The sequence below is a fragment of the Malaclemys terrapin genome, chromosome 1, assembly GCF_027887155.1.
Source record: "Malaclemys terrapin pileata isolate rMalTer1 chromosome 1, rMalTer1.hap1, whole genome shotgun sequence".
In the NCBI taxonomy this organism is placed as follows: Eukaryota; Metazoa; Chordata; order Testudines; family Emydidae; genus Malaclemys; species Malaclemys terrapin.
This window is the reverse complement of record NC_071505.1, coordinates 81,960,173-81,985,796: the sequence shown is the minus strand read 5'-3', so window position 1 is coordinate 81,985,796 and position 25,624 is coordinate 81,960,173. Positions and strand designations below refer to the sequence as shown.

The 25,624-nt window shown below is 43.8% G+C and overlaps 1 protein-coding gene across 1 annotated transcript in view; it reads right to left on the bottom strand.

Moving 5' to 3' along the window:
* The window catches only part of PLXNC1 (plexin C1), a 102,542-nt gene that overhangs the window by 71,696 nt on the left and 5,222 nt on the right, over positions 1–25,624 (bottom strand). Inside the window, exons 2-6 of the mRNA XM_054028142.1 lie at positions 15,290–15,418; positions 12,941–13,075; positions 11,044–11,144; positions 3,721–3,835; positions 1,483–1,642 (exon numbers count right to left, since the gene is read on the bottom strand). Coding sequence (XP_053884117.1) covers positions 1,483–1,642; positions 3,721–3,835; positions 11,044–11,144; positions 12,941–13,075; positions 15,290–15,418 — 640 coding nt within the window. The remainder of the gene's footprint in view (positions 1–1,482; positions 1,643–3,720; positions 3,836–11,043; positions 11,145–12,940; positions 13,076–15,289; positions 15,419–25,624) is intronic.

The window sequence follows — 25,624 nt, the reverse complement described above, 5'->3', positions numbered from 1 at the left end:
AATCAAGTGTTTTTCAAATGAAAAACCTTAATACAAAGCATAGTCTACATCAGTGGTCACCAACGGGTCGATCGCAATCGACTGGTCGATCCTGGAGCCTCTGCCAGTTGATCGCGATCTCTGGCCACCAGAAGCCGGCAGCGCAGCGGGGCTCATGCAGGCTGCCTGTCTTCCCTGGCCCCATGCCACTCCCGGAAGCGGCTGGCTGCTGGCACATCTCTGTGGCCCCGGGAATGTGTGTGTCTGAGTGAGACGGCTCTATGCGCTGCCCCCGCCCCCAGCATTGTCCCTGCCATGCAGGGGCAGCGCTTGTGGGTGCAGGCAGTGCATGGACATGAGAGCAGAGACGCGACAGCAGCCAGCTGCTTCCAGGAGCGGTGTGGGGCCAGAACAGGCAGGCAGCCGACCGGGAGCTGCCTGTGGTAAGCGCAGCCTGGCTGGAGCCTGCACCTTGCACCCCCTCTTGCATCCCAACCCCCTGCCCCAGCCCGGAGCCCCCTCGTAAGGGTGACCAGACGTCCCAATAAAATCAGGACTGTCCCGATATCGAGCAGTTTGTCCTGCGTCCCGACCGAAGTATGGTCGGGACGCCAATTGTCCCGATATTTTGTTTCGGGCGTTTTTTTTTTTTTTTCCTTGTTGCTCTGGGCGATGGTGACAGGCAGGGGAGCGCCTTTTCAATTGTTACACTCACCCGGCACATTCGGGTATCAGCGGCATTTCAGCGGAGGGTACTTCCTTCTTTGGCGGCAAGGCTTATTACCCGCCACCGAAATGCCTCTGAAGACTCGGACGGGTGAGTGTAACAATTGAAAAGGCTGCGGCGGTCCCGATATTTTGGCTTTTCGTCTGGTCACCCTACCCCTCATGTACCCAAACTCCCTCCCAGAGCTTGCATCCCGGCCTGCACCTCAACCCCCTGCCCCACCCAGACACTCCTCCCCAGCCTGGACACCCCACAGTTGAGAATATTACACTGATTTGTGACAGTCCCTGAAGGATTTTGGATCTATAAACCACAAATGACACTAACAAAAAGTAAAACTCATGAAATGTCCAGTGGATTCTATGAGATCAGGTACAGTGTGACCATATGACCGCTGCACCCAAACTCCCTCCCAGAGCTTGCACCCCTCACTCCTGCACCCCAACCCTCTGCCCAAGGCTCAGCCCAGAGCCCACTCCCACAGTCCGAACCCCTCGGCCCCGCCCAGAGCCTGCACCCCCTCCCACACCCCAACCCATGCCCCAGCCCAGTGAAAGTGAGTGAGGGTGGGGGAGAGCGAGCGGGGAGGGGCCTTGGGGAAGGAGCGGGGCAGATCCTGGGTTGATTTTAAATTCAATAAGGGATCTTGTGAGTAAAAAGATTGGAGACCACTGATCTACATCTTACGCTCACTGGGCAGGTATTCACTGTTGGTTTTAATCAGTTATAAAGGATAATGAATAAGTATTTAACATGTGGATGCTCAATAAACATACCCCTGTTGCTTAGTGCTGAATTATTTAGCTTGCAAGAACAGTTCATGATTTGTGGCTCTTCCTTTTTACAAAGTACTTGGTCCGTTTTTGTCTCTTTCACAATACAAACAAAGTGTCCTTTGGAGACTGCTGAAACATGTCCAATTGCAGTCATAACAATCTAAAAAAAAAAAAGTAAAAATACAATTGATTACTTGCAATATTTATTAAATTGCCTTTCTGTCTTCACACAAGTTCAAACTATATAAAATGCAGAGAAAAACGACCATGTCTGAAGCAGACAGATTCACCAGAGGCCTGTCAAAGGGAATTCCAAGCAGGGAAGGAGACAAAAAAGATGTTGATGAGAGCTACTGCACTACTGACTTGTTAAAATCAGAGGTGTGTGAAAAGAGAGAAAAAATATTTTTGAATATTTTCACAACTGTTTAATTGAATTTTGCTTTGACAGTGTTATGCTCCTTTACATTCCCTTTTCACAAATATTTGTGCAGGTCTGTATAAATGTTCATGGAAAGTTAACTTTTGGGTCTATATCCAAAATGCACTTAATTACAATATAAAATCTGTTTTGTACTAAATTGGTTGGAAGTAATTTATAAATGTTAGCTCATGCAATCAAGAAACAAAATGAATATCATACAAATTGGGTGGCCAACCACACAGCTCAAAAAATAAATACTCAAAGCAATACTTGTGGTGAACAGATAGTGAGCAAATCCATAAATCAAAATTTGTTTGCAAGAGATTCCAAACAATCTCAGAGAGTGAGCAAATTAGTACAAAATGCAGTCTGTTCATGGACAATTCTCCAAAGGACAAAGGGGCTGAGTTTGCCCAATATATTAATCAATATGAATTGTTTACCCCACTCAAGTCAAGAATAATTGGTCAGGTGATAGTGGTAGTGCTGATTGCAGGTGGGACACTTGTAATGGTGGCAGGAGCAGTAAGAGTGACACTTGCATCTGAATAAGCTATAAACAGCTTTAGGCCTCATAGTGTTTAGCAAACATACTTCTATCTTTTTCTTATTGCCAGAAACATGTCTCAGAAATGGAGGGAATATAGAAAAGAGAAGCAAAACCAAACATGATGCTAGAGTGACTGATGTATGAGGAAAGATTAACAGAGGTAAAGATGAATAGGCTGGCAAAGAAACAACTAAGCTGGGGGACATGAAACCAGCCTACAATGATTTAAAGGACGCGATCAACGAGGAGATAGAAGAAGTATTTAAGAGGGTACAGGGGATATATCAATATAAAGGGATGAAATTAAGACTTTTGAGACTGAACCCCAGAAAAAAAATTCTAAAAGTGAGATCTACTACAGAAGGAGCGAAAGCTGCACTGGTATGCATATATAAAACTAGACTCCACAGTACATATTCTTTTTTTTGTGCTAACAGGAGGACTCTTTTTGAACTCCTATAGAATTTTAAAAATAACTCTGTAGTGCACAGAGCACTGGGCTGGGACTCAGGAGACCGAGGCTCTCTTCCCAGTTTGACCATTGGCCTGCTGGTGACCTTGGGCAAGTCACGTCACCTCTCTGTGCCTCAGTTTCCCCGCATGGGATATCAATGCTTACCTCTTTTGTAAAGCATTCAGATTTACTGACAAAAAGCACTATGCAAGGGCTAGGTATTAATATTATTATATATCAATTATTAGAGCAATTTCTATAGAATCTTACTGATTTCATCCCTATTAAGTTCTCTGTGGGCTTCCATCTGTACATATATTCCATTTCTCATTCCTAGGATCCTGTGATTTTTTTTTCTCTATTCATTTTCATTTCAATATTTTTGCAAACACTAGTGTCACGGTCTCAAAGATCATGTTTGTATTTGTGTGCATATGCTGCCTTGTAGTCTGACTTCTTATAAAACCTGGAATCCAGTTAGTGCATTTCATAAATACTCCCTGGACAACGTAAGTGATAAAGTCACAATATAACTAAATCACTCCCTTGGGCAGCATAATGAAGTACTGAGTCAGCACAATAAAGCAAAGCCTTATGTCCCATCTTGTGGCTGAGAAGAGAAGAGGTATAAGGGGAGCATCTATCATATCTATAAATTCACCCAGTTCGAGTATCCACTATATTTCAGTTTTTGAGATGGACAGGTGCTCGTTTATGGAGTGTACTGACCAAAAGAGGAAAGTTACTGTAAGTGATGCAATAGCACATTTAAAATGACAAACAAATACACATAAAACTGTTTTTACATACCTCGTTTCTACCAGTGAGACCTATCTGGATTGTAAGGCATTCATCAGCTTCATGTGAAATGTTAACCCAGTCCCTTGAGTTATTTGAATGTGAACAATCTCCTTTTAAAGTGCACCTAAAAATAATATCACATATACACACACAAAATTTCACTAGTCAATACTTCTTTATACTAGCTTTAGTACCAGATGCAGTGCTGTAATTTATTCAGTATCTTACTGATTTTTAACAGGAACCCATCTGCTACCACAAAAAGCTATAGGAAAACAGTCAGACAAATCTTCTAGTCGTATTTAGCATTTTGAAATAAATACACAGCGTAGTCATTTATGCATTTAGGCCCTGATTCAGCAAAGTATTCTGAAGTCAATGGGACTTTGTTTAGAAATGCACTTACACATCTGTGTTAAGATGGTCTTAGGGGGCCTGAAGTCTGGTCCAAAGCCCACTGATGCCAATGAGACTCTTCCCACTGACTCTAATGGGCTTTGGATCAGATCCCTGTCTCTGACAAGGTATAGCAAAATATATTTTGCTAGCATTAAAGTATAAATTAAATCAGAGGTGGGAGGGGTAGGCACATGAAGTTCAATTAATATCAAACTGTTGTAGAAAATATACACTGTAAATCAGACTGCACAGAAGTATGTTTGGACAGAAGACCATGGAGCAACTAGGAATTTTTGAAATATTTTAAATAAAGCATTCATTTCCAGGAGGCAAATAATAACAAAACTATTCAAAACTGGTTTGTTTGAACCATGTGGAATGAAAAATATGATGCCTCAATCTCGAAAACACTTATGTGTATGATTAACTTTACTTAAATGGAACTACTCAAGTACCTACAATTAAGCATGTTTGGGGCTTTAATTAATAAAATTCCTCAAGTAACAGATCCTGACAGGGGATTCAATGAGATTTTTCAGGGATCACTATATGAAAGTATGTTTAGACAAACAATTATCCTAAAAGGAAAAATGAATAAAAGACTGAAGAACACCCCCCCTCCCACCCAAGGTGCCTAAAAATCAAGATGTTGGCAGCACAAACAGAATCTAACAAGTGGCCACTTTCTGTGTGCTCTAACTCAGGAAACTGAATTCCTATTGCACCAGAACCTGCTGAGGCCCTCACAGACAATGCTCAGATCCTAACCTTACTGCAAGAAACTAACAATGTGGTTGACAAGGTTTCACTTGAACTAAATGGGACAAATTCAGCTCTCATGTACACTCTTGCAACCATACTGACTTCAGTAGGATCACACAGGTGCACAGGAGAGTAATATTAGACCCACTGAGTGAGAAGTTTGATCAAAGGTGCTCCGTGTTAAAGAAAGAAGGAATGAAAAGCTCTGTATCTACTGTATCTTGCAGTTTATAAACAGGGAGACAGACTAACTTCAGCAATATTAGCAGAAAGACAGAGATGAGTTTAAGACTGAATCTCTTAAATTATATCCAGGGCAAAGATATTTGCCTGAAGGGTCGAGAGTGAAAAACTTTCTTCTAGATTATCAGAATATCTAATTTATGTGATTTAAATAAGAAAATTCTAAAACCTACATGGCAAAAACAAGAAACGATATTTCCTGAGTTCTGTTTGTTTCAGTCCCTGGACCATGTGTCCTTCTCTGCCCTAAAGGTGGCCTTTAATGCTCATGCACATTACTAAAAGGAAAGGTGATTTTATAGGAAACAGTGACAATGGAAAGGTATAACACACAGAGCCCCATCACACCAAGTTCTTATTACTCCCCAGTACCAACTGAAATGATGTTTGACATGTTGGTAAAGCACACTTACTTAAGGGTGAGATGATCTTGTTATATCCCTATCCTTAGGCCTGGTCTACACTACAATGTTAAGTCAACATAAGTCGCCTTGCCTCGACCTATTTATGCACGTCTACACTCAAATTTGACTTCAGCCAAAGTAAGAATCCCATTACGGCAATGTAGTAAAACCACCTCCCTGAACGGTGCAGAGCCATGATCAACCTACTCTGACTGATGCAGTGCGAGTGTAGACACTGCACGACCTGAGTCAACCCTAAGAGTCCTCCCGCTACTGTCCCACAATGCCCCTCTCCCTGCGACAGTGATTGCTCTTCTCATAATATTAAATTCCACTGCCCAAGAATGAAAGAGACCAGAAGCCTGCCCCCTTTCCTCCTTGAACCCTCCCCCCCCATTTTTGAAATGCCCTTTCCTAGTTGCCTAACTTGACGAACACACCCGGCAGCTCACTCAGCAAAGTTCTATTTTCAGAGAATCAGAGTATCTTTATTAGTTTCACACCAAATATTACAGAATGCATATTGGCAGTTAAGAAATCAAACAGTACTTACAAATGCACATCGCGCACCCCAGAATTCAGAGAGTGTCAGAAAACACCCAGCCATGTTTATAAAAGTACAGCAAGCACCACACAACTCCTAGTGGCAGGGAAAGCCACAGGCACAGTAGTATTTATTATTTTGCAGCAGGCACAAGGGAATAGATGCCAGGAGGCAAAAACCAAAACAATACATACTTTAAACTATAGAAGAGAGACACTCTCTCAAGACAGCAAGAGAGAACACTAATGTGGCTAACTGTAAAAAGGAATCTTTAAAGCCTCCCTCAAATGTATAGCTCCACATTGGGCTCCTGTAACAGCCCTGGTGTCAGGTTGTTCAAACTAGCAGACAGCCACTCCACCTTGCCCCTCCCTCCTGGTAGCAGCTTTTCTCTCTTTGCCTCACATATATGATGCCTATACAACATGCAGCTATAACCACTGGGATTTTTTCCTCACTGAGACTAGTGAATAAAACACCAGCAACCCTTCAATCTACCAAAGAACATTCCACAGTCATTCTGCACCTATCGAGCCTGTAGTTAAATCTTTCCTTGGTGCTGTCAAGGTGGCCGGTGTACGGCTTCATGAGGCAGGGGAGCAAGGTGTAGACTAGGTCCCCCAGAATCACTACAGGCATTTCCACATCACCAAAGGTAATCCACTGGTCAGGATAGAATATCCCTGCATTCAGCTTTCTCAGCCGTCCTGTGTTCTTAAAGATGAGAGCATTATGCACCTTCCCTTACCAGCCTGCATTGATTTCAATGCAGAAGCCCTGGTGATCCAGTAGCACTTGTATTACCATAGTAAAGTAGCCCTTTCTGTTGGTGTACTTACTAGCAAAGTAGGCTGGTGCCAAAATAGGGATATGTGTTCCATCTATCACCTCGCCACAGTTCGGGAATTCCATGGCTTCAAATCCATCCACTATTTCTTGCACATTGCCAAGAATCATAGTCCTGCATAGCAGGAGACAATGAACAGCCCCACACACTTGCACGATAATGGACTCCACTGTGGATTTTCCAACTCCAAAATGATTTCTCACTGAACAGTAGCAATCTGGTATTGCAAGCTTCCAGAGCATGATCACCACACTCTTCTCTACTGTTGGTGCATCTCTCAGTCTGGTGTCTCTGCACTGGAGGGCTGGGGAGAGCTTGGCACAGAGATCCAGGAACATGGCCTTTTGCATCTGAAAGTTCTGCAGCCACTGCTCATCATCCCATACCTGCATTACAATGCAATCCCACCAGTCAGTGCTCGTTTCTTGGGCCCAGAAGTGGCGCTCCACCATCTGCAGCTGCTCATGAACACCACCAACAACCTGGAACTTTTGTTTTGCTAGGTCCATCAACAAACTCTCCTCAGAGACATCATCATCGTCCTCATCTTGGTTGTTGCAGTACTTCCTGAAGGTCAGCGTTCTTTATTTGCAATGGTCATGAGACTAGTGCTGAGCTCTGAGGGCTCCCTGCTTGTGTCAGAGACAGCAGACACTGAAAAGTACCACACAAGTTTGTGGCATTTTAAAAAAAATGTCATAAAAATTATGGAACGTGGAAGGTACTATGGAATGGAGAAACTTGCATGTTGGGAACTTGACACCTAGCTTCCCAAAATGCCTGGCGAATCATTACTATCCCAGAAAACACTGAGAAAATGTCCCCAAAGGCAGTGACTCAGGTGGGGGTGAATGGCCACCTGGGATACCTACCCGTGGTGCACCACACTACATAAACACAAGCACTCCTGGTGAGTACACACAGCACCAACACAAGCAGCCAAGTTTACTCATAAACTTTGACAACTATACATTGACATAACTTGCAATGACTGCAGTTTGTAGTGTAGACATGGCCTTAGCCCATACTGTATAAATAATAAATTGGGATCTAACAAAGCCACATAATTTTTTTGATCCGTTGGGTACTTACAAGTGGCTACTGGTATCTGGCAGACAGTTAACAGCTATCAGCATTCAGATTCAGAAAATTACTAGGGAGGGAAAGAGCTATGCATTAGAAGTGAGCAGGTGAGGGTATCTGGAGCCCAGTCATGATGGAGGCAGAGAGCTGGGACTGGATCAGTGGTACTGTAAATGAGGGAGCTGGGACGTGGAGGGAAGGGAGGACACAAAGAAATTGATGTGAATGACTGGGAATCTTGAAGACAGGAGTAAGTTTAGAAGGACAGAATCTGGCAATGGCTGAGAGCGAGTGGCAGATTTGACAGAGTCAAGGTGGCATGGTCCAGTTTAAGTATTTGCAATTAATTTCACAATGAGATTTGCAAAATGCATGAATTTGTGTACAGACAGATGCAGAATTGAGAATTTGTCGCATCTTTACCAGCAAGCAAAATATTTATTCTGTTAAAGATCCCTTTTTACAATGTGCATCACTTCATTCATATACCATGAAGAGCACTATATCTAGATGTACAGATTCATTACTGTATGATTAAGTTAATAAAGGACCTTCACCTAGTTTACCACTGTGTTAACCAAAAAGTCATTTTGGTTTACTGTACTTCATCTCTTTATCGTCTTGCTGCAATATGCTGGTTTCCTGGTGCAAAAGCACAGCCCTTTCTGAAGAAATGTGGCCTGATTTCAAAAGTGCTGATCAACTCATTTCCCACTGAAGTCCAGGGGAGCTGCAAGTGCGCAGTACATTTGAAAATTAAGCTGCTCTTCAATAAGAAAAATAACTGAGATGTGTTAAGTATCAGAGGGGTAGCCGTGTTAGTCTGGAACTGTAAAAAGCAAGAGAGAGTCCTGTGGCACCTTTAAGACTAACAGAAGTATTGGAGCCTAAGCTTTCGTGGGTGAATGCCCACTTTGTCAGATGCATGTAATGGAAATTTCCAGAGGCAGGTATAAATATGGAGGCAAGGTTGTATTCTTTTCCTATATGAAATGCATAAAAAATATTAGCACCTCCAGTTGGATTCATTCCAACATACTTCAGTTAAGCACAGATTTACATGTGGAAATTAAATACAGATCCAGATGAAATGCTCTATTTTGTTATTAAAAGTTTTGACAGACTGAAGGGAATGTATGCACTAGCCCTTATTTAATGAAAAAGTAGGAAAAAAATTTTTTTGTTTCATGTATACAGGTGTGACAAGATGTACATATTTTCACATCAGAACACCATCATTTAAATCAATACTGATAATTTTATCCCTTTAAAATCAGGAGATGATAATAAGTTTTATTCAAATAAAGGGAAAGTGTATTTAAGACAAACATTTATCCTTAAGTAAAAGAGCAGATAAGGATAAATTATTGTACAAAGAACAATATCTGCTGACAACAACAAGTGTAGTTCTGGCACATGATAAAGATGTATTACAGAGTATATTGTTTTTAGTGTATATGTAGAAACTTAAATAAAAACATTTGTTAAAAACATCTCCACCTCTTTTTCTAAAAATTCACTTTTCATCCTCAATTTGCAAAAACAAATCCATTAATATTGAAAAATCGTGTGGGTGTTAAGTAGGTTGCATATTACAGTAATTTGGTTTCTTAAAAATGCAGATTTTCTTTCTCTCCAACAGATGGAAACTTTTGGTGATATCTCTCCCCTTCATTAACAGGAGATTTACTGATTAATAGCTCTCATCTATTCTATGTGTAACTTCTCACATAGAAAACCTGAAACCTGAAAAGCTCAATAAGGGTAACATAAATAACAAAAGAACATAAAAACAGGAACAGCCATGCTGGGTCAGACCAATGGCACATCTAGCCCAGTACCCTGTAGTGGCCCATCCCAGATGCTGCATGGGCAATGAATAGAACCTGGCAAATACTGAGTGATCCATTCCCTGTTGTCCAGTCCAAGCTTCTGGCAATCAAAGATTTAAGGACACCCAGAGCCTGGGGTTGCATCCCTGACCATCTTGGCTAATAGCCATTGACGGATCTATTCTCCATACTGATGGACCTATCCTCCATTAACAACATAGTTTTGGTGGAACTTCTGTTCTGGGTCAGCAAAAGACAACTTGGATAAAACAACTTAAAAGATACTTGATTACTTTCCACCAATATCCGCCTATGCCTGGGTCTTCAACAGCAGTCTGTTAACATCAACGCAAAACAAACCGGATGGGATTAAAATTTACAGCAGTCTGCCAGACCTGCCCATGCAGCTTCAAACAAAGCAACAAAACTAATGGCAAAAATGGGAGATGCTTAGGAAGTTGTTCCCTACTGACCTAGAAGAAAAATCTTCCTAACATTTTGCATAGAGAATCAGACAAGAATTCAAATACAATGAACCCTAACTGCTGAAGGAGATTCAGGACTTTATTTATATTTTCACATACAAAATATGCCTAGCATTAAAAAGAGGGTCTCTAGATACCTGTTCATGATTTAATACAACAAGTGATTTTTTTAAAACAGAAGAATTCACTCTTCTCACCAGTACTACATACATTTCATCGGGAGATCCTAAATGTCCAGAGGTTAACACAGCCCCTGGAAGGCGTGGAGCCCCTTCTCATGTAACAGTAAACATGTCATATATTTATAGCTAGAGGGCTTCATAAAAATTTCCCTATAGCTGAAGACACACTTAGGGCTTGTCTACTCTTAAAACACTACAGTGGCACAGCAGCATTGCTGCAGCTGAGCCACAGTAGCATTTCAGTGTAGACATTACACCGATGGATGAGGTTCTCCTGTTGGTGTAGGTAATCCATCTCCACAAGAGGTGGTATCTAGGTTGACCGAAGAATTTTTCTGTCACCCTAGCACTGACTACACGGGGGGAGGGTAAGGCTAGTTTGACTATGTCTCTCAGGGCGTGAATTTTTCACACCTCTAAAAGACATAGCTATATCGATATAAATTCCTAGTGTACATCAGGCCTAAGTATATTCTGAATACAGCCCTGAATTATTAAAAAATAACATTTAATTATGTTTTTGTATGAAAGTCTAAAATATCAGACAATACCTTTTGCTTAAATGACACCATCCACAGTGTGGATCCTTTGCAGATAAACATTCTTTACAGGAACCATATTTATTGCAGTTTGCAACCTGTATTCTTCTCACCTAAAAATACAGAAAGCAATAACTTACACTGAACCGTACTAGCTCTGCTCAAAAAGGGCAAAAGGGAGTAGGGGATCCAAAGATATTTTAATATTTATACTAATCAGCAAATTAACATCAGTACAAAATTTGCCCTGAGTTTTTCATGAACCTCATAAAATGAATGTTTATTCTTTGCCTTTAAAAAAATCTACAGAAAGCAAGTGATGTACTTAAAAAAAAATAGATATCCACTGGATATCTATGGAGTTTTCTCATTAGTTAACTCGTAAAGTAAGGTAAATTTTAGTCTGGAAAACTAGCTATTAGGTTCTAACTTCTGAAAAATCCCATGTTACCATAAGTGGATACGGGAGAAATACTGGAGTAGCATAGTGAATTATGTAGAATAGAAAGGGGCATGTTTATGATGAATCTTCTAGTTTAGCAGAGAATGGATTTTTGCCTCTTAAAAATCAAAAATTTGAATGTTGCAATGAGTGTGCATCCAAAAATGCATGTGCAAAAAATGCATCTCTGCATGCAAATAGATATTTGCATGTATGCATTGGGTAACTACACATGCAAACTGGTACAAATGCATGGAATTATGAAACGTGTTCAAAATTCCATTTTAGTGTGCAAAAACAGGTTATTGTGGATGCATGTATATTTGAAAATTTGTCTCTAATATTCCAATTAACCATTTTCAATATGAAATAATTTAAATGAAAACTATGAACATTATTTATAAATGCTAAACTTTTTCCTGATTCAAAATATTTGCTTATAAATGGTATTGCAGGCATTAAGATTGTTTGTTTTTGTTTATTGTGGTTTTGCTCAGGCCCTCGATCAACTCTTATTCGAAATATATACAAAAGAACCCAATTTATTTGAAGGTGTCTGAAATAATTAGAGGATCAGATCATTAGGGGAATTTACTAACAAACTTAAGTCTGTACTCAGGATCAGAAGTCTCCTTTTATGAAAGATCTTGCTAAGCCCCTAAGCAAGGTTTTGGAGAGGTATTTATTCCTAAATGTTTCTCCATAGTAATTTGCTCTTCCAACAAGACTAAAGAACATCAGGCTCTTTCTTCTAAAGATCTAGACCTATTTTTAGAACAGTAAACTTTTGCACTTTGAGATTCTCCATCCTTGAAAGTCAAGGGGTGTCTATAACAATTTGTAATCATTCTGCTAGATTTTAGGGTAAAAATATGATTTTCACTGGCACTGAAGAGACTTTATCGTAAGGGAAGGTATAAAGGTCATGGGTGAAATCCTGCCCCACCAAAATTAATGGCAGTTTTGCCATTGACTTCAATAAGGCCAGGATTTCAAACCCATATCTCGAGTTAACATAATTCAATAGTACTGACTGCAATGCCTGCTACCAAACGCCGCACATTATAGAGAACTAGCCCACTGGCTCAGCGCTTTGTTCCCACAGTGTTTATGAGACTTGTTCATCAGCAGGTCTTCTATGCAGCTTGTGTTCAGTCGTGACTGGTTCAAACACTCTAGTCTCGATCCAGCAGAACACTTAACCATGTGTTTAACTTTAATCATATGAGTACTCCCTCAATGGGAGAACATAAAAGTCATCATGGGTTTAAGTGCCTATTATGAGCTCTGCGGGTCCAAAGCGAAACTTTGGGGGATGCAGCCAAGCTTTGGTTAACTGCAGTTTGGATAATCAAGGTTTGATTGTAATTCAATTGAAAAGCTCTACTTATACAATAACAGAAAATGTATTAAAGTGTTCAAGATAGCAGTTAATCATTTAATCATTTTACCTAGTATTGTACCAACCTTGTTAGCAAATGCCAGATATATGTAGTCACTATCCACTGGGTCAAGTACAAGTTTGGGAAAAACAGAAGATTCTTCTTCAATTTCATACAAAATCTCTGGGCAGTTCGGTTCCATATTGTCGTTAAGAATAGCCTAAAAACATGAGATGTAAAATTATCCACTAAACCCCTTAATTAACAAGAAGGCAGTTTATATTTTAATCATAAATCCTTTCCATGCTCTGACAGTGGCTACATCATTAGACCACTTAGAGGACTTATTGTGATCTGATTTCTTTAGAATGTGTCTGGTTCTCATAATTCAGAAAGTTGGAGGACAAGAACATCAGATCATATTTTCTGTAGCATAGAAACTAGATATATTTTGTACTGAATCTGGATCTTGGAGTAGGGTAAGTAATGTAATTTTTATCAGTATTAAGTAACTAACTGAAATCAACATCAAACGAGGAGGAAGAGAGAGATATGCCCATATGATATGAAGTATGTAACAATTTCTATCGATAGAGTGGAGGGTGAAGGGGTCTATAGTACGAACTAAGGTCTAAGATGTAGACCAGTGGTCCCCAAACTTTTCACATCGGGCCGCTCCTTACCCGTCCATGCCCAGGAGACATACCTGGGCTGAGTCGTGGCTCCCAGGGGAAGAAGGGCAAAGATAGGGATAAGGGAGTCAAGGCTCAGGCCAGAGCTGCAGCTGGGCTGGGGGCCAGGGGCCGAGGCCAGGGCCAGGGCTGGAGCTGGGAGTGGGGCCAGGGCTGGGAGCGGAGCCTTGGCCACGCAGCAGTTGGGGCTGGCAGCAGGAGCCGCACGTGGAGTTGCGGCCAGGCCAGGGGCCGAGGCTGAGGGCAGAACCAGGGGCAGAGTCTCAGCCAGCAGCTGGGACCACAGCTGGGGGTGGGGCCAGAGCAGAGCTGGGGGCAGAGCATGGCTGGGTGGTCCCACCACGCCCCCCCTAAATGTTCCACCACACCCCATTATGGGGGTGTGCCCCACAGTTTGGGGACCACTAACGTAGACCGATCTTATGCCTTCTTCTCTCAAAAGATGGAGAGTGGCCCCTACCCTGCTTCATGGCAGAGGTTCAGCCCCCTAAATCCATGGGTACTCCCAGAGGCAAAGACTATCTGGGTAGAGGCTCCATGCTTCCACACTGCCACCCAAATCCCAATACTCCCTGTAGCCCCTTGACAGTACAGCTCTTGTCTGAGTAATGCTGTACGGGACTTGGCTCCCCAGACCTCTGCTTCCCAGGACCACCCCTCAAGGGGGAGTTTCCACAGCATGAAAAGGAACCTACACAAGTTATTGCTGACTCTGTCTCCAGTAACAGGAGTTGCTTTGCCCTGGGGCTTTTGGGGTTGATGAGAGGATGCTTGTGAGTTGCTATTCCTCTTCCATATCTCACCCAACCCAAATCCACAAGTTTCTATGCCTCTTCTCTCACAAAAGTAAAAGGAGTAGGGGATCCAAAGATATTTTAATGTTTATATTAATCAGCAAACTAACATCAGTACAAAATTTGCCCTGAGTTTATTTCTTATTTCCACAAACAAGGCTAAGCAACAGAGACGCGTTCATGGTCTCCACTGAGCTATAGAAACATGAAAGCCTTCAGTTTTATTTAATTATCAAAAATTGGTCTCCAGCACCCTGGAAACAAACAGGAGAAAGTTTTTCGTAGTGTATTCTACTCTACTCCAGCTGTGCGCTTAATAAAAACAAAAAGTAATCTTTTGCAGTGTAGACAGGAAATGCAATGTTACAGAACTCTGGGGAAAAAAATCTCAAATAAAAGAGAGTTGCCTCCCGGGTTTGACAGTGAGATGGAAGCCTTTCATTTCTAAGTTTTTGATTCAAAACAGGCAAAGGTCAACTGTTCAGTAGCCTTAATAAAATGAGTCTGGTCTTGGTTCCTAATGGACAGATAACCACACACAGAAAAGTGTTTTTTTAAAAACAACTAGAGAAATCTAATAATATTTGGTATCCACTGGTAGACACAGGCTAACTAAATGTGGTACAAACAATAAATTAAGGACTATAGGTATTATTTAATTGGCTAAATATATTTGTGGATTTTAAGCAGGACATATAATCTCATCTGGATGTTATTTTGTTCTCTGTGTTCCTCTGTCACCAAGGGACTGTAAACCAATAATTGTGCATTTGAATGTTTAGAAAGTGAAAGTAACAATACTGAAGTTCTTTAAAATGCAAACAAAACAGAATATAGAGATATCCAGATGATGATGTTAATTTACAATATAATGTATAAAATAGAACACAGGAAACATTTACTCATTAAAACACATTGATTAGGAAAAAAATCCCACATTCCACTAACCTTCAGTAACTGTCCATTTTTTGTTCCCAAAAACAAAACTGTCTTGTTAAAAACTATAGTAGCATAAACAGCTGATAAATCAGAATGGATCAAGGTTGGTGACTTTTTGACCGGTGATAACAGTTTTTGCTGAAAATCAGACAAGAGAAGAACATGTGACAAAATTATTCAACAATTCTCTAAAATGCCCTCCCCTTATGGGCCACAATTTTTGGAGGTATTTCTATTCTCAACAGCGTGTCAACACAATATACTCTTGGAAATGTACAGAGAGATGTGACGGTCCTTCTGTCAATCTGGCCTGTTTAGCCATTGACTTCAATGGGACAAAGATTTGACCTAAAATCAAGTACCCAGTGAATATGTAAGTTTATCATAGATTAGCTTCTTTTTATGCAAATATAAGTTGCATATATATAAAATATAATAATAAATAAACAATTACTAACATAAACGGGGAGGGAAAGAAAGAATCAAAGCAGATACAGCCATTTATTCCTTGATACACTGTGGATATCTATCCAGATATGAAGCCTGTTATTGGTACTACTTCTCTGGCCAATTGTCTACATGTCCACCCCTGCTGTACTATGCTGCAAAGCCGCTCTGCTGTTTTAAAGTCTATAATGTCCAGATCTACTATGAATTACTGTCTCCCACTCCATGCAATCCTCAGTGTGCCTTCAGCTGGGTCCATGGAACCCTGCTTCAGACCTGAAATATGTTCAGTAGCCTCTTTTAATGAATGTAGTTACCCAGGATACAGCAGGTATAGAGTCAAACAAATAGGTATTGTTGTTTTTTCTCTTGCCAGAAAATGAAGTGCTTCACCCTTCCTTTTTTGGTTTCCTGCTTTGCAGTAAAGGAAGCTGAATCTTAACATATTGCTAGACCATAAGAACTAGAAAGTGCCATACTATTTGTGATATTGTAGGCATTAAATACAGTTTATTCCCTTGCTTTCCTCTCCATCATAACTTTGTTATGCATAAAATTAAAGTTTCCGTATTTAATTTAGATCCAGTAACAGTCTTCATGATGAAAATATAACCCTAAATACTATAACAAAAATTAAAAAACTCTGTGAAGATGTAACTAAGATATAATATTATTATAGACATATTTTAATAACAAATTAATTACTTTATTAACAGGCTGGGCCAAAATACTGGTGTAAGATTTATACTATATAGACAAAAAACAGTGTTTGACCCACTATGTCTAAACTAGGGTTACCATATTTTGAGTGTCCAAAAAGAGGACACTCCACGGGGCCCCGGCCCCGCCCCCAGCCCCGCCCACGCCCCCTGCCCCAACTCCACCCCTTCCCCAAAGTCCCCGCCTCAACTCCGCCCCCTCCCCTGCTTCCCACGAACATTTGATTCGCGGGAAGCCTGAAGCAGGCAGCAGGTAAGTTGGAGGGGTGTGGGGGGAGGAGGCGCGGCCCAGTCTGCCCCCCCCCCCCCCCAACCGAGCGGCTCCCTCTGGCCCCGGCCCCGGCGTCTCCAGCCTGGCTCAGCTCGGCTCGGGCCCTGGGGTGCCGCCCCCGGGCCAGCCCCCGGCCGAGCACCCCCAGCCCGCCCAGCACCGCCGGCCCCCGGCCCAGCACCACTGGCCCCCGGCCTCGGCCCCGGCCCCCGGCCCAGCACCGCCGGCCCCCGGCCCAGCACCGCCGGCCCGGCCCTCAGCCCCCGGCCCAGCACCGCTGGCCCAGCACCCCCGGCCCCACACCTCCGGGCCCGGCCCGGCCCCCGGCCCAGCACCCCCAGACCCGCATGTCCCTATTTTCCCGGACATGTTCGGCTTTTTGGGATTTCCCCCCGGACGGGGATTTGAGGCCCAAAAAGCCGGACATGTCCGGGAAAATCCGGACATATGGTAACCCTATCTAAACAAAACGTATCTGTGGTCATTTCAATTCCAAGCATCACCCACAATTCTTTGTTGAAACTGAGTGGTAAAACTATATAAATTTATGGAAATGCCTGGGCAACTCCAGCATAAGAAAATGTAGGGCAATATCATTTTAGAAAATTATTTTTATATCATGCAAAAAAATGTACAATTTATTATTAAGCGTATTATAGGGCCCTCCAGAGACCCCAACCAAGATGAGGGCTCCATTGTGTACATGTTTTAGAAACACATAGGGTACGTCTTCACTACCCAGATCGGCGGGTAGTGATCGATCTATCGGGGATTGATTTATCGCATCTAGTGTAGAAGCTATAAATCGATCCCTGATCGCTCTGCCATCGACTCCAGCTCCACCGTGGCGAGAGGCGGAAGTGGAGTCGACGGGGGAGCGGTGGCAGTCGATCTTGCGCCCTGAGGACGCGAGATAAGTCGAACTAAGATATGTCAATTTCAGCTATGCTATTCTCGTAGCTGAAGTTGCGTATCTTAGGTCGATCCCCCCCGCAGTGTAGACCAGGCCTAAGTCAGAGACATTCCCTGCCTGAAATGGCTTACAATCTAAAACAGCAAACCTGGACGCTGTTCCTCACAGGCAGATCCCTACACCTGTATGGAGCTTCATCAAAGACAGGAACCTAACTAGCTCCCTTGGAAGGTCTGGTCATAAACAGACAAAGGATGGGAGATGGGAAGCATTATCCTTCCCATTTTACAACTGGGGATTTTAGAAAAATGACATGACTTCCCACATTCACAGAGTGAATCTGTGACAGAGCACGCCAAGTCAAGTCCAGTGATAAGGCCCTCCTCCGATGGAGAGAATATTTTTCTACAATGTAAATCCACTCTCAATTAAAATAGTTTCCTGTTACTTAAATTAGTTACTTTCAATTAGTTTGTAGAAAGCACATTTAGGAAAAAAAAACTTTATTAACTTTGATATTAAAAAATATATATCTCTTTTTTCAAGTGGTTGGAAAACACAGAGAGATTGTGATGCATCAGTACAGAAATGTAAAGTACTCAGTTTAGGCATGAGACTTCTGTACAATGGTGCTCTGTTTTAAATAAGGAAATCATATGATTGCAAGCATTTGAAGAAAAAAAGTTAATTGACCTTTCATTTTTGTAGCAGATCAAAGGAAGACAAACTTGAACCATTAGCCCATACAGTGAATTTTAGTTAAGACTGAGGAGCAAGGAGGTCACCAACTGTTCCAAGATTGGATTTCTGGGACCATCATGATTTTTTCAGGGCATGTTGTGCAGGAGTCAGAGGTGAAAGTAAGGTGGTACAGGCCGGTACAGTGTACTGGTAAAAAGTGGCCGCCAGTACCGGCCCGTACCACTGACTTTAAAGCGCTGCCACGGCAGCGTGTTAATGTCGTTGCCCCTTTTGCGCCCCTCGGGGCCGCAATTTAAAAGGGCCCGGGGCTCCGGTTGCTGCTACCGCGGCCGGAGTCCCGGGCTCTTTAAACCGCCACTGGAGCCCCAAGTGGCGCGGGCCAGGCAGTGCAGATGGGCTGGCTGGGGGACGCTGACCCCAGCCCCACCCCTTCCACCCAAGGCCCCACCCCTTCCTGGGCAGCAGGGGGCAGAGCTAGCCCCATACCGGTAAGAGCTTAATTTTACTTTCACCCCTGGCAAGAGTGAAAGGAAGACAAGCTACTCCAGGTGTCTTGCAGAAGCTGCAAAGTTAGACCCTGGAAGGAAGGAGGAACTACCTAGACATTGAAACACTATAGTGACTGAGTTTTATTTTAACTTATATACTAGTAGATGAGTGGTGCCATTCTTTAGCATCCTCTCTTTCTGACTGAAGAAGCAGTCCTAACAAGTTTGAGAAAACATCACCCCAATTCTCCTTGCTAGATGGAGGGGCACTATAATATTAAGCTTACATGGATGATGAAAGGTTTGGTGGGCCATCAAAACAAAAAAATTGCCTTCACTCTTTTACAGCCTATTTCCTATCTTGTCCCCTCCCTTTGGGGTGCAGCTGCTGTTTCTTTCATCCTTTTTTCACAAGCATTTAGTTTTTTAACCAGCCCTTTTACTTCTTCCACTGTGACTAAATGGGTTATAGTAGTGCAGGGTCTTCCCAGGCTTTTCCTTTCATAAGTAAAACCAATCTTGAGTCAGCCCTAAAAATGTATTTACAGTTGGAGCTTCCTCTATGCTTCATTAGTCATACTTCTCCTCCCTTCTGTGTTCCTCTATTCCAGAACATTTCTGTGACATAGGGCCAGAAAGGGTTACACAACTAGCAGGCTAATTGACCCAGATTCAACCTTTAGAGACATATTAGTAGATAATGATTGTGTTTGAGGTTGACAGTGTAACCAAATGGTTCCTGTCTATCCCTGTATTCTGTTAATTCAAAGATCAAAAGGATATGTTAATATTTAGGTAAACTGTGAATGTTGTAATATCATTGACTTTATTTCTCTTTTACAGGTAGTTTCTACAAACTTCAATGGTAGGAGATGGGCAATTGCCTTTTATTAATCCATGAAGCTAATCACTGGTGGTTCTTAGGACATAGGAGGTTACGTCGAAGACACTATTGTTCACCCAAGGACTGCACGCTGTCAAGAGGCTGCTAGATAACTATAAAAAGAACCCTAGACCCTGATCCTATCATCTCAGATCTGCTTAAGCTTCATCGGGGAAGTTTGAGTTGCAAGACTGAGGTCCCCAGCTCCAAACTGGGTCACCCTGACATTGGACTATAACTTATAGAACTAATTCTGAAAGAACTTTTTACAACTCTGAAGCTCACCATCTCTACTATGAACTGACCTTAGAACTTTATTCATATCTGTATGTATAATGATCTTTTAACCAGTACTCACTCTCTTTTCTTTTTTCATAAATTTTAGTTTAGTTAATAAGAACTGGCTGTAAATGTGTATTTGGGTAAGATCTGAAATATTCATTGACCTGAAAACACTTTTTATATACGATGAAAAAGGTTTTCACTAATCCTCATCATATTTGACTAAGCTGTCTGGGTGGAAGCTCAAAGCTGGGTTGCTTTAAGAGAACTGTATTTTTGGCTTCTGGGTAACCAGTAAGGTATTGTAGAAGCTTTTCTGTTGCTGGCTCAGTGAATCTAAGTATTAGAATAACCACCAGTTTTGGGGATTGTCTGCCCCATTCTTTGCAATTTGCCCTAATTAAGCAATCTCAGTGTGGCCGCCCCTAGGGCACCGGTCACAACTTCCAAGATCCATAAGAACACAAGAAATTTACCCAGAAAAGACCATCCTGTCCAACATGGTTGCTCTCTCCAGTTCTTAAATCCTTTTCTGCTTTAGTCTATACTCCTCAATCTCCTTCACTTTCACAAACAAACCCAGATGTCTCCTGGATTAATTTAGACTGTGTTACAACCACCTCATCTTGTAATGTATCCTGTTTATGACCCTTTGCATGAAATTACTTATACATGTTCTATAATTTACATCTAGATTTCTTCCACTTTGAGTACAGCTGTGACTGCTAAATTCATGCCTCTATGTTCTGTCTGGATTTTATTTAAATGTTTTAGAGTGCAAGCTCCTTGGGGAAAGGACTGTGTTTTCCTGTTTGTACAGCTCTGAACTTACTGCAGCTGCTCAGTAAGTAAAGATACAAAGCCAGATCCTTAGCTGGTGTAAATGGACACAGCTCTACTAACTTCACTGGAACTGCACCTATTTACAGCAACTGAGGACCTGGCCCATAACTCTTCATTCCTGCAAAATAGGCCCTACTTTAGTTTTGCAATATATCAATAGCAGGTAGTAAGTAGACTCTCTCCTTTAGTATGTTCATTCCCTTGCAATAATTATTTAGCAACCGCTTTCCACCTAGAACAGTCACAGATAAATCTCAGAATAGAGTTTCTTGCCTAAGATAAATTGATTCTGATCATTCATCTAGATTAAGCTAGGGTTACCATTTTTTAAAATAAGAAAAAAGAGGACACTCCAAGGGGCCCTGCCCCCACCCCAACTCCGCCCCTTCCCCGCCCCCAACTCCGCCCCTTTTCCAAAGTCCCCGCCCCAACTCCGCCCCCTCCCCTGAACGCTCCACCCCTCTGCTCCTCCCCCTCCCCTGCTTCCCACAAATCAGATGTTCGCAGGACGCCTGAAACAGACAGGCAGGCAGCAGGTAAACTGGGGCGGGGGGGGGGCACAAGGAGGCGCGGCTCAGTCCGACCTGGCTCGGCTTGGGCCCTGGGGCGCCAGCCCCGGCCCACCCCGGCCCCGGCGGCTCCAGCTCGGCTTGGGCCCCGGGGCACAGGCACAGGCACCGGCCCCGGCCGAGCGGCTCTGGCCCCAGCAGCTCCGGCCCGGCTCGGCTCGGGCCCTGGGGCGCTGGCCCCAGTTCCAGCGGAGCGCGCCGGCCCCGTCCTGCCCCTGTCCCAGCGGCTCCAGCTCGGCTCGGGCCCCGGGACACAGGCACCGGCCCTGGCCGAGCGGCTCCAGCCCCGGCAGCTCTGGCCCGGCTCGGCTCGGGCCCCGGGGCACTGGCCCTGGTTCCGGCTGAGCGCGCTGGCCCCGGCCGAGCGGCTCCGGCCCGCCCCGGCCGCTCCAGCTTGACTCAGGGCACGGGCATCGGCCCCAGCCGAGCGACTCTGGCCCCGGCGACTCCAGCTTGGATCAGGCCCCAGCACCGGCCCCGGCCTAGCAGTGCCGGCCAGCGGCCGAGCACCGCCAGCCGCAGCGGCTCCGGCTCTGGCCCCAGCGTGGATCCAAGCCCCATGACTCCTCCCTATTTTCCCGGACATGTCTGGCTTTTTGAAATTTCCCCCCGGACGGGGATTTGATGACCAAAAAGCTGGACATGTCCGGGAAAATCTGGACGTATGGTAACCCTGGATTAAGCCACGCTCCCTATTTACAGAGTCATGTATGCTAATCTACTGTGCACAAAATCCTAATCTCTCAGCAGGGAGTGATATTCCAATAGTTCCCACAGGGCAGGCCCAAAGCCCATTGAAAGGGAAGACTCCCATTGACTTCAAAGGGCACTGGAACAAGTATTCCTCATGTATTTTAGCCATGGAGCTTCCATTTCAGAATTGTAGGCATCCAAAAAATGCTCATTGATACGCAGCCAAATTTCTGAAAACAAATTCAGACTGAATTTGGTGATTTCTCACTGGGAAAAGCACTCATTAATTTGAGAAGAAAATGTGCTCATCTGCACGTAATTTCTATTGCAGGGTCCAATAAGACATACATTTCAGCTGTATTTATAATTTGATATACCCAAAATTAAGGCAAGGGAAATTTGAATCAGAGAAAAGCAAGGAGAACAAAAAAATTACAAAACTATAAAATTTTGTTTGAGGTACAGTTCTCTCCCCTTGCTCCCATGAATGCTAATTATGGGTCATGAGTTGCTGGGAGTTCCACATTATATAGCTATAAACTGTGTATATATGGTATATTGCTATAAATGTAGCAACCTAGGACAAAATGCCATGTGCAAACCCCACTGTATGAAATCATAGCATAATTGGTCCAGTCTCATAAGCAAAAATGCAACATATGGCCTAGTGAGCATTGGAGTTATATGTTTTGAAATAAAGTTGGTGGATACAGATTTTAAATGTACTTGTCTGGAATGCTACACTTAAATCCATTGCTAAAACAAAAGCACAAGTTCCGTTTGACCACAGTAGCAATATTGTGTCAAATCACACCCACCCACCCACCCAGACACACACCCCCCCTCTGGTTTCAATCCAGTAAAGTATTAAAACTTATGCTTAATTTTAAACACGAGTAGTTCCTTTCTAGTCAACAAGATTATTGGTGTACTTAAAGTTAAGCACATGCTTAAGTGCTTTGCTAAATCAGGGCCAGAGTGCTCAGTACCTTTCAGGATCAAGTTTCTAGTGGAATCTCCAAACCATTGTCCCATGAAATGCAGGAATACAGATGATCCAGTATGCATATACCCCTAGTAATACAGACTCTTTGCATGTCACTCAGAACCACAATGCAGAGGCAACATTCATGAAGTGCAAGAGTAGTGTGAATGTGGACAAATAGGAGATTCCCACACAAATCAGTCAGAAAAACTAGGGCTACCATATGTCCGGATTTCCCTGGACATGTCTGGCTTTTCGGTCTATAAATAGCCGTCTGGGGGGATTTTTAAAAATCTAAAAATGTCCAGGATTTCCCCCCGGTCGGCTATTTATAGACAGAAAAGCAGTGGCCAAGCACCGCTGGGCACCCAAAGCCCCTTCACCGGCTCCCCCATCCCCTGCAGCCTTACCACGTTGTCCGGCCCCGCAGCTGTCTTCCCCCTCCTCCCTCCCCTGAACGCTCCGCCCACCTGCTCCTCCCTCTCCCCTGCTTCCCGCGAATCAGATCTTCGCAAGAAGTCTGAAAAGAAGCAGGGGCAGGCGGGAGGCAGCAGCAGGTAAGCTGGGGCGGGGCCGCGAGGAGGAGAGCTCTGGGAAGGCGCAGCCCTGGCCAAGCGGCTCCCTCTGACCCGGGCTGAGCAGCGCCCGGCGGCCCCGGCGGCTCCAGCCTGGCTTGGGCCCCAGGGCGGTAGCCCCGGTTCCGGCCGAGCGCGCCAGCCTGGCGCCAGCCGAGCACCCCCCGTCCAGCCCAGCTCGGCCGCCGGCCCCAGCTCGGGCCCCAGCAGCGCCGGGCCAGCCCCGGCCGAGCACCTTCGGCCTGGCCCCAAGCCCTGCAACCCCGGCTGGAGCTCTGGCCGAAGCGCAGCCCGATTCCTGGGCTCTTTAAAGCCAGCCCTGGTCAGGAGACAGGGAGGGGGGGTTGGATGGGTCGGGAGTTTGGGGGGGGCTGTCAGGGGGGCAGGGGTGTGGAGAGGGGTTGGGAAGGTCAGGGACAGGGAGCAGGGGGGGTTAGATGGGTCTGGGGTTCTGGGGGGGCTGTCGGGGGGCAGGGGTGTGGAGAGGGGTCGAGGCAGGCAGGTAGCAGAGGGGGTTGGATGGGTCAGAAGTTCTGGGGGTTCTGTCAGGGGGCGGGGAGCAGTTGGATAGGGCATGGGAGTCCCCGGGGGTCTGTCTGGGGGCGGGGGTGTGAATATGAGGTTGGGGTGTGGATAAGGGTCGGGGCAGTCAGGGGACAGGTAGGGTCGTAGGGGGGCAGTGAGAGTGGGGGGTTCTCAGGAGGGGGCAGTCAGGGGACAAGAAGCAGGGTGGCGTAGATAGGGGGTGGGATCCTACGGGGCAGTTAGTGGCAGCGGTCCCAGGAGGGGGCAGTCAGGGACAAGGAACAGGGGGATTGGGAGTTCTGAGGGGGGCAAACAGGGGGTGGGAAGTGGGAGGGAGTGGATGGGGCGGGGCAGGGGCAGGGCTAGAGCAGGGCTCCTCCCCCCCCCCGTGTCCTCTTTTTTGCTTGTGGAAATATGGTAACCCTAGAAAAACAGTGCTGTCACAAAGCTGTGGCATGTCACCATATGCTATTGCTGAGGGCTGCACTCCCAATACCAAAATGTAGCATCCTGAAAAACACCAAAGAACCAACATGATGGGTCTATGTACACTGGCCTGGCCATACATCACTGATTTAGAAATGGTCAAGAGGACCAGGATTTGCAATATTTTTTAAAAGGGCATTTTTTAAGAGTTGCTGGCAAAAGGCAGGGTTATGTTCAGATGAGCCAACCAGCCACAAGAGTTGCTCAGAGCTCCAATTCCAGGCAGTGGTAATAATACAACATATTCATGTTGCCATGACTGTAGCCAGATAACAACCCTATCTTTAAAAGATCTGGGATGTAAAGCATACACATCGCCAACTACTTGCTGCATTTCTACACATTTTTTATGATGCACAGTTGATGTTCTGGGATACATGGTGCTCCTTTGTGCCCAAAAGCCCTATCGATTTCTACAGGGTTTTTTTTTTAAGTTTTGCATATTGAATGACAAGTTGTGCATTATTTTTTTGAAGATTCTGAACCCATGCACACTTTTGACTCGAAGGGGCATCACATTATGCAAGTGAACCACCTTGCACATTTTTGAGGGAAGATGACAGAAGAATGCGAGTAGAAATATCTGGAAGATGAAGCATGCATGCATGAAGTGAGCACATGTGTTGTGTTTACCTATCCTGGCCTTTCGTGCTTATAAAATGACTTTTTAAAATGGAATTAAATTTGTTTCTGTGTCTTTCCTGCAAATGTGTATAATGAACAATGAATTATCATTAGGGCTGTCAATTAATCGCAGTTAATTCACACGATTAACTAAAAAAAAATTAATACCGATTTAAAAAATTATTCACAATTAATTGCAGTTTTAACTGCACTGTTAAACACTGAATTTTATTAAATATTTTGGGATATTTTTATACATTTTCAAATATATTGATTTCAACTACAACATAGAGTACACAGTGTACAGTGCTCACTTTATATTATTTTTATTACAAATAT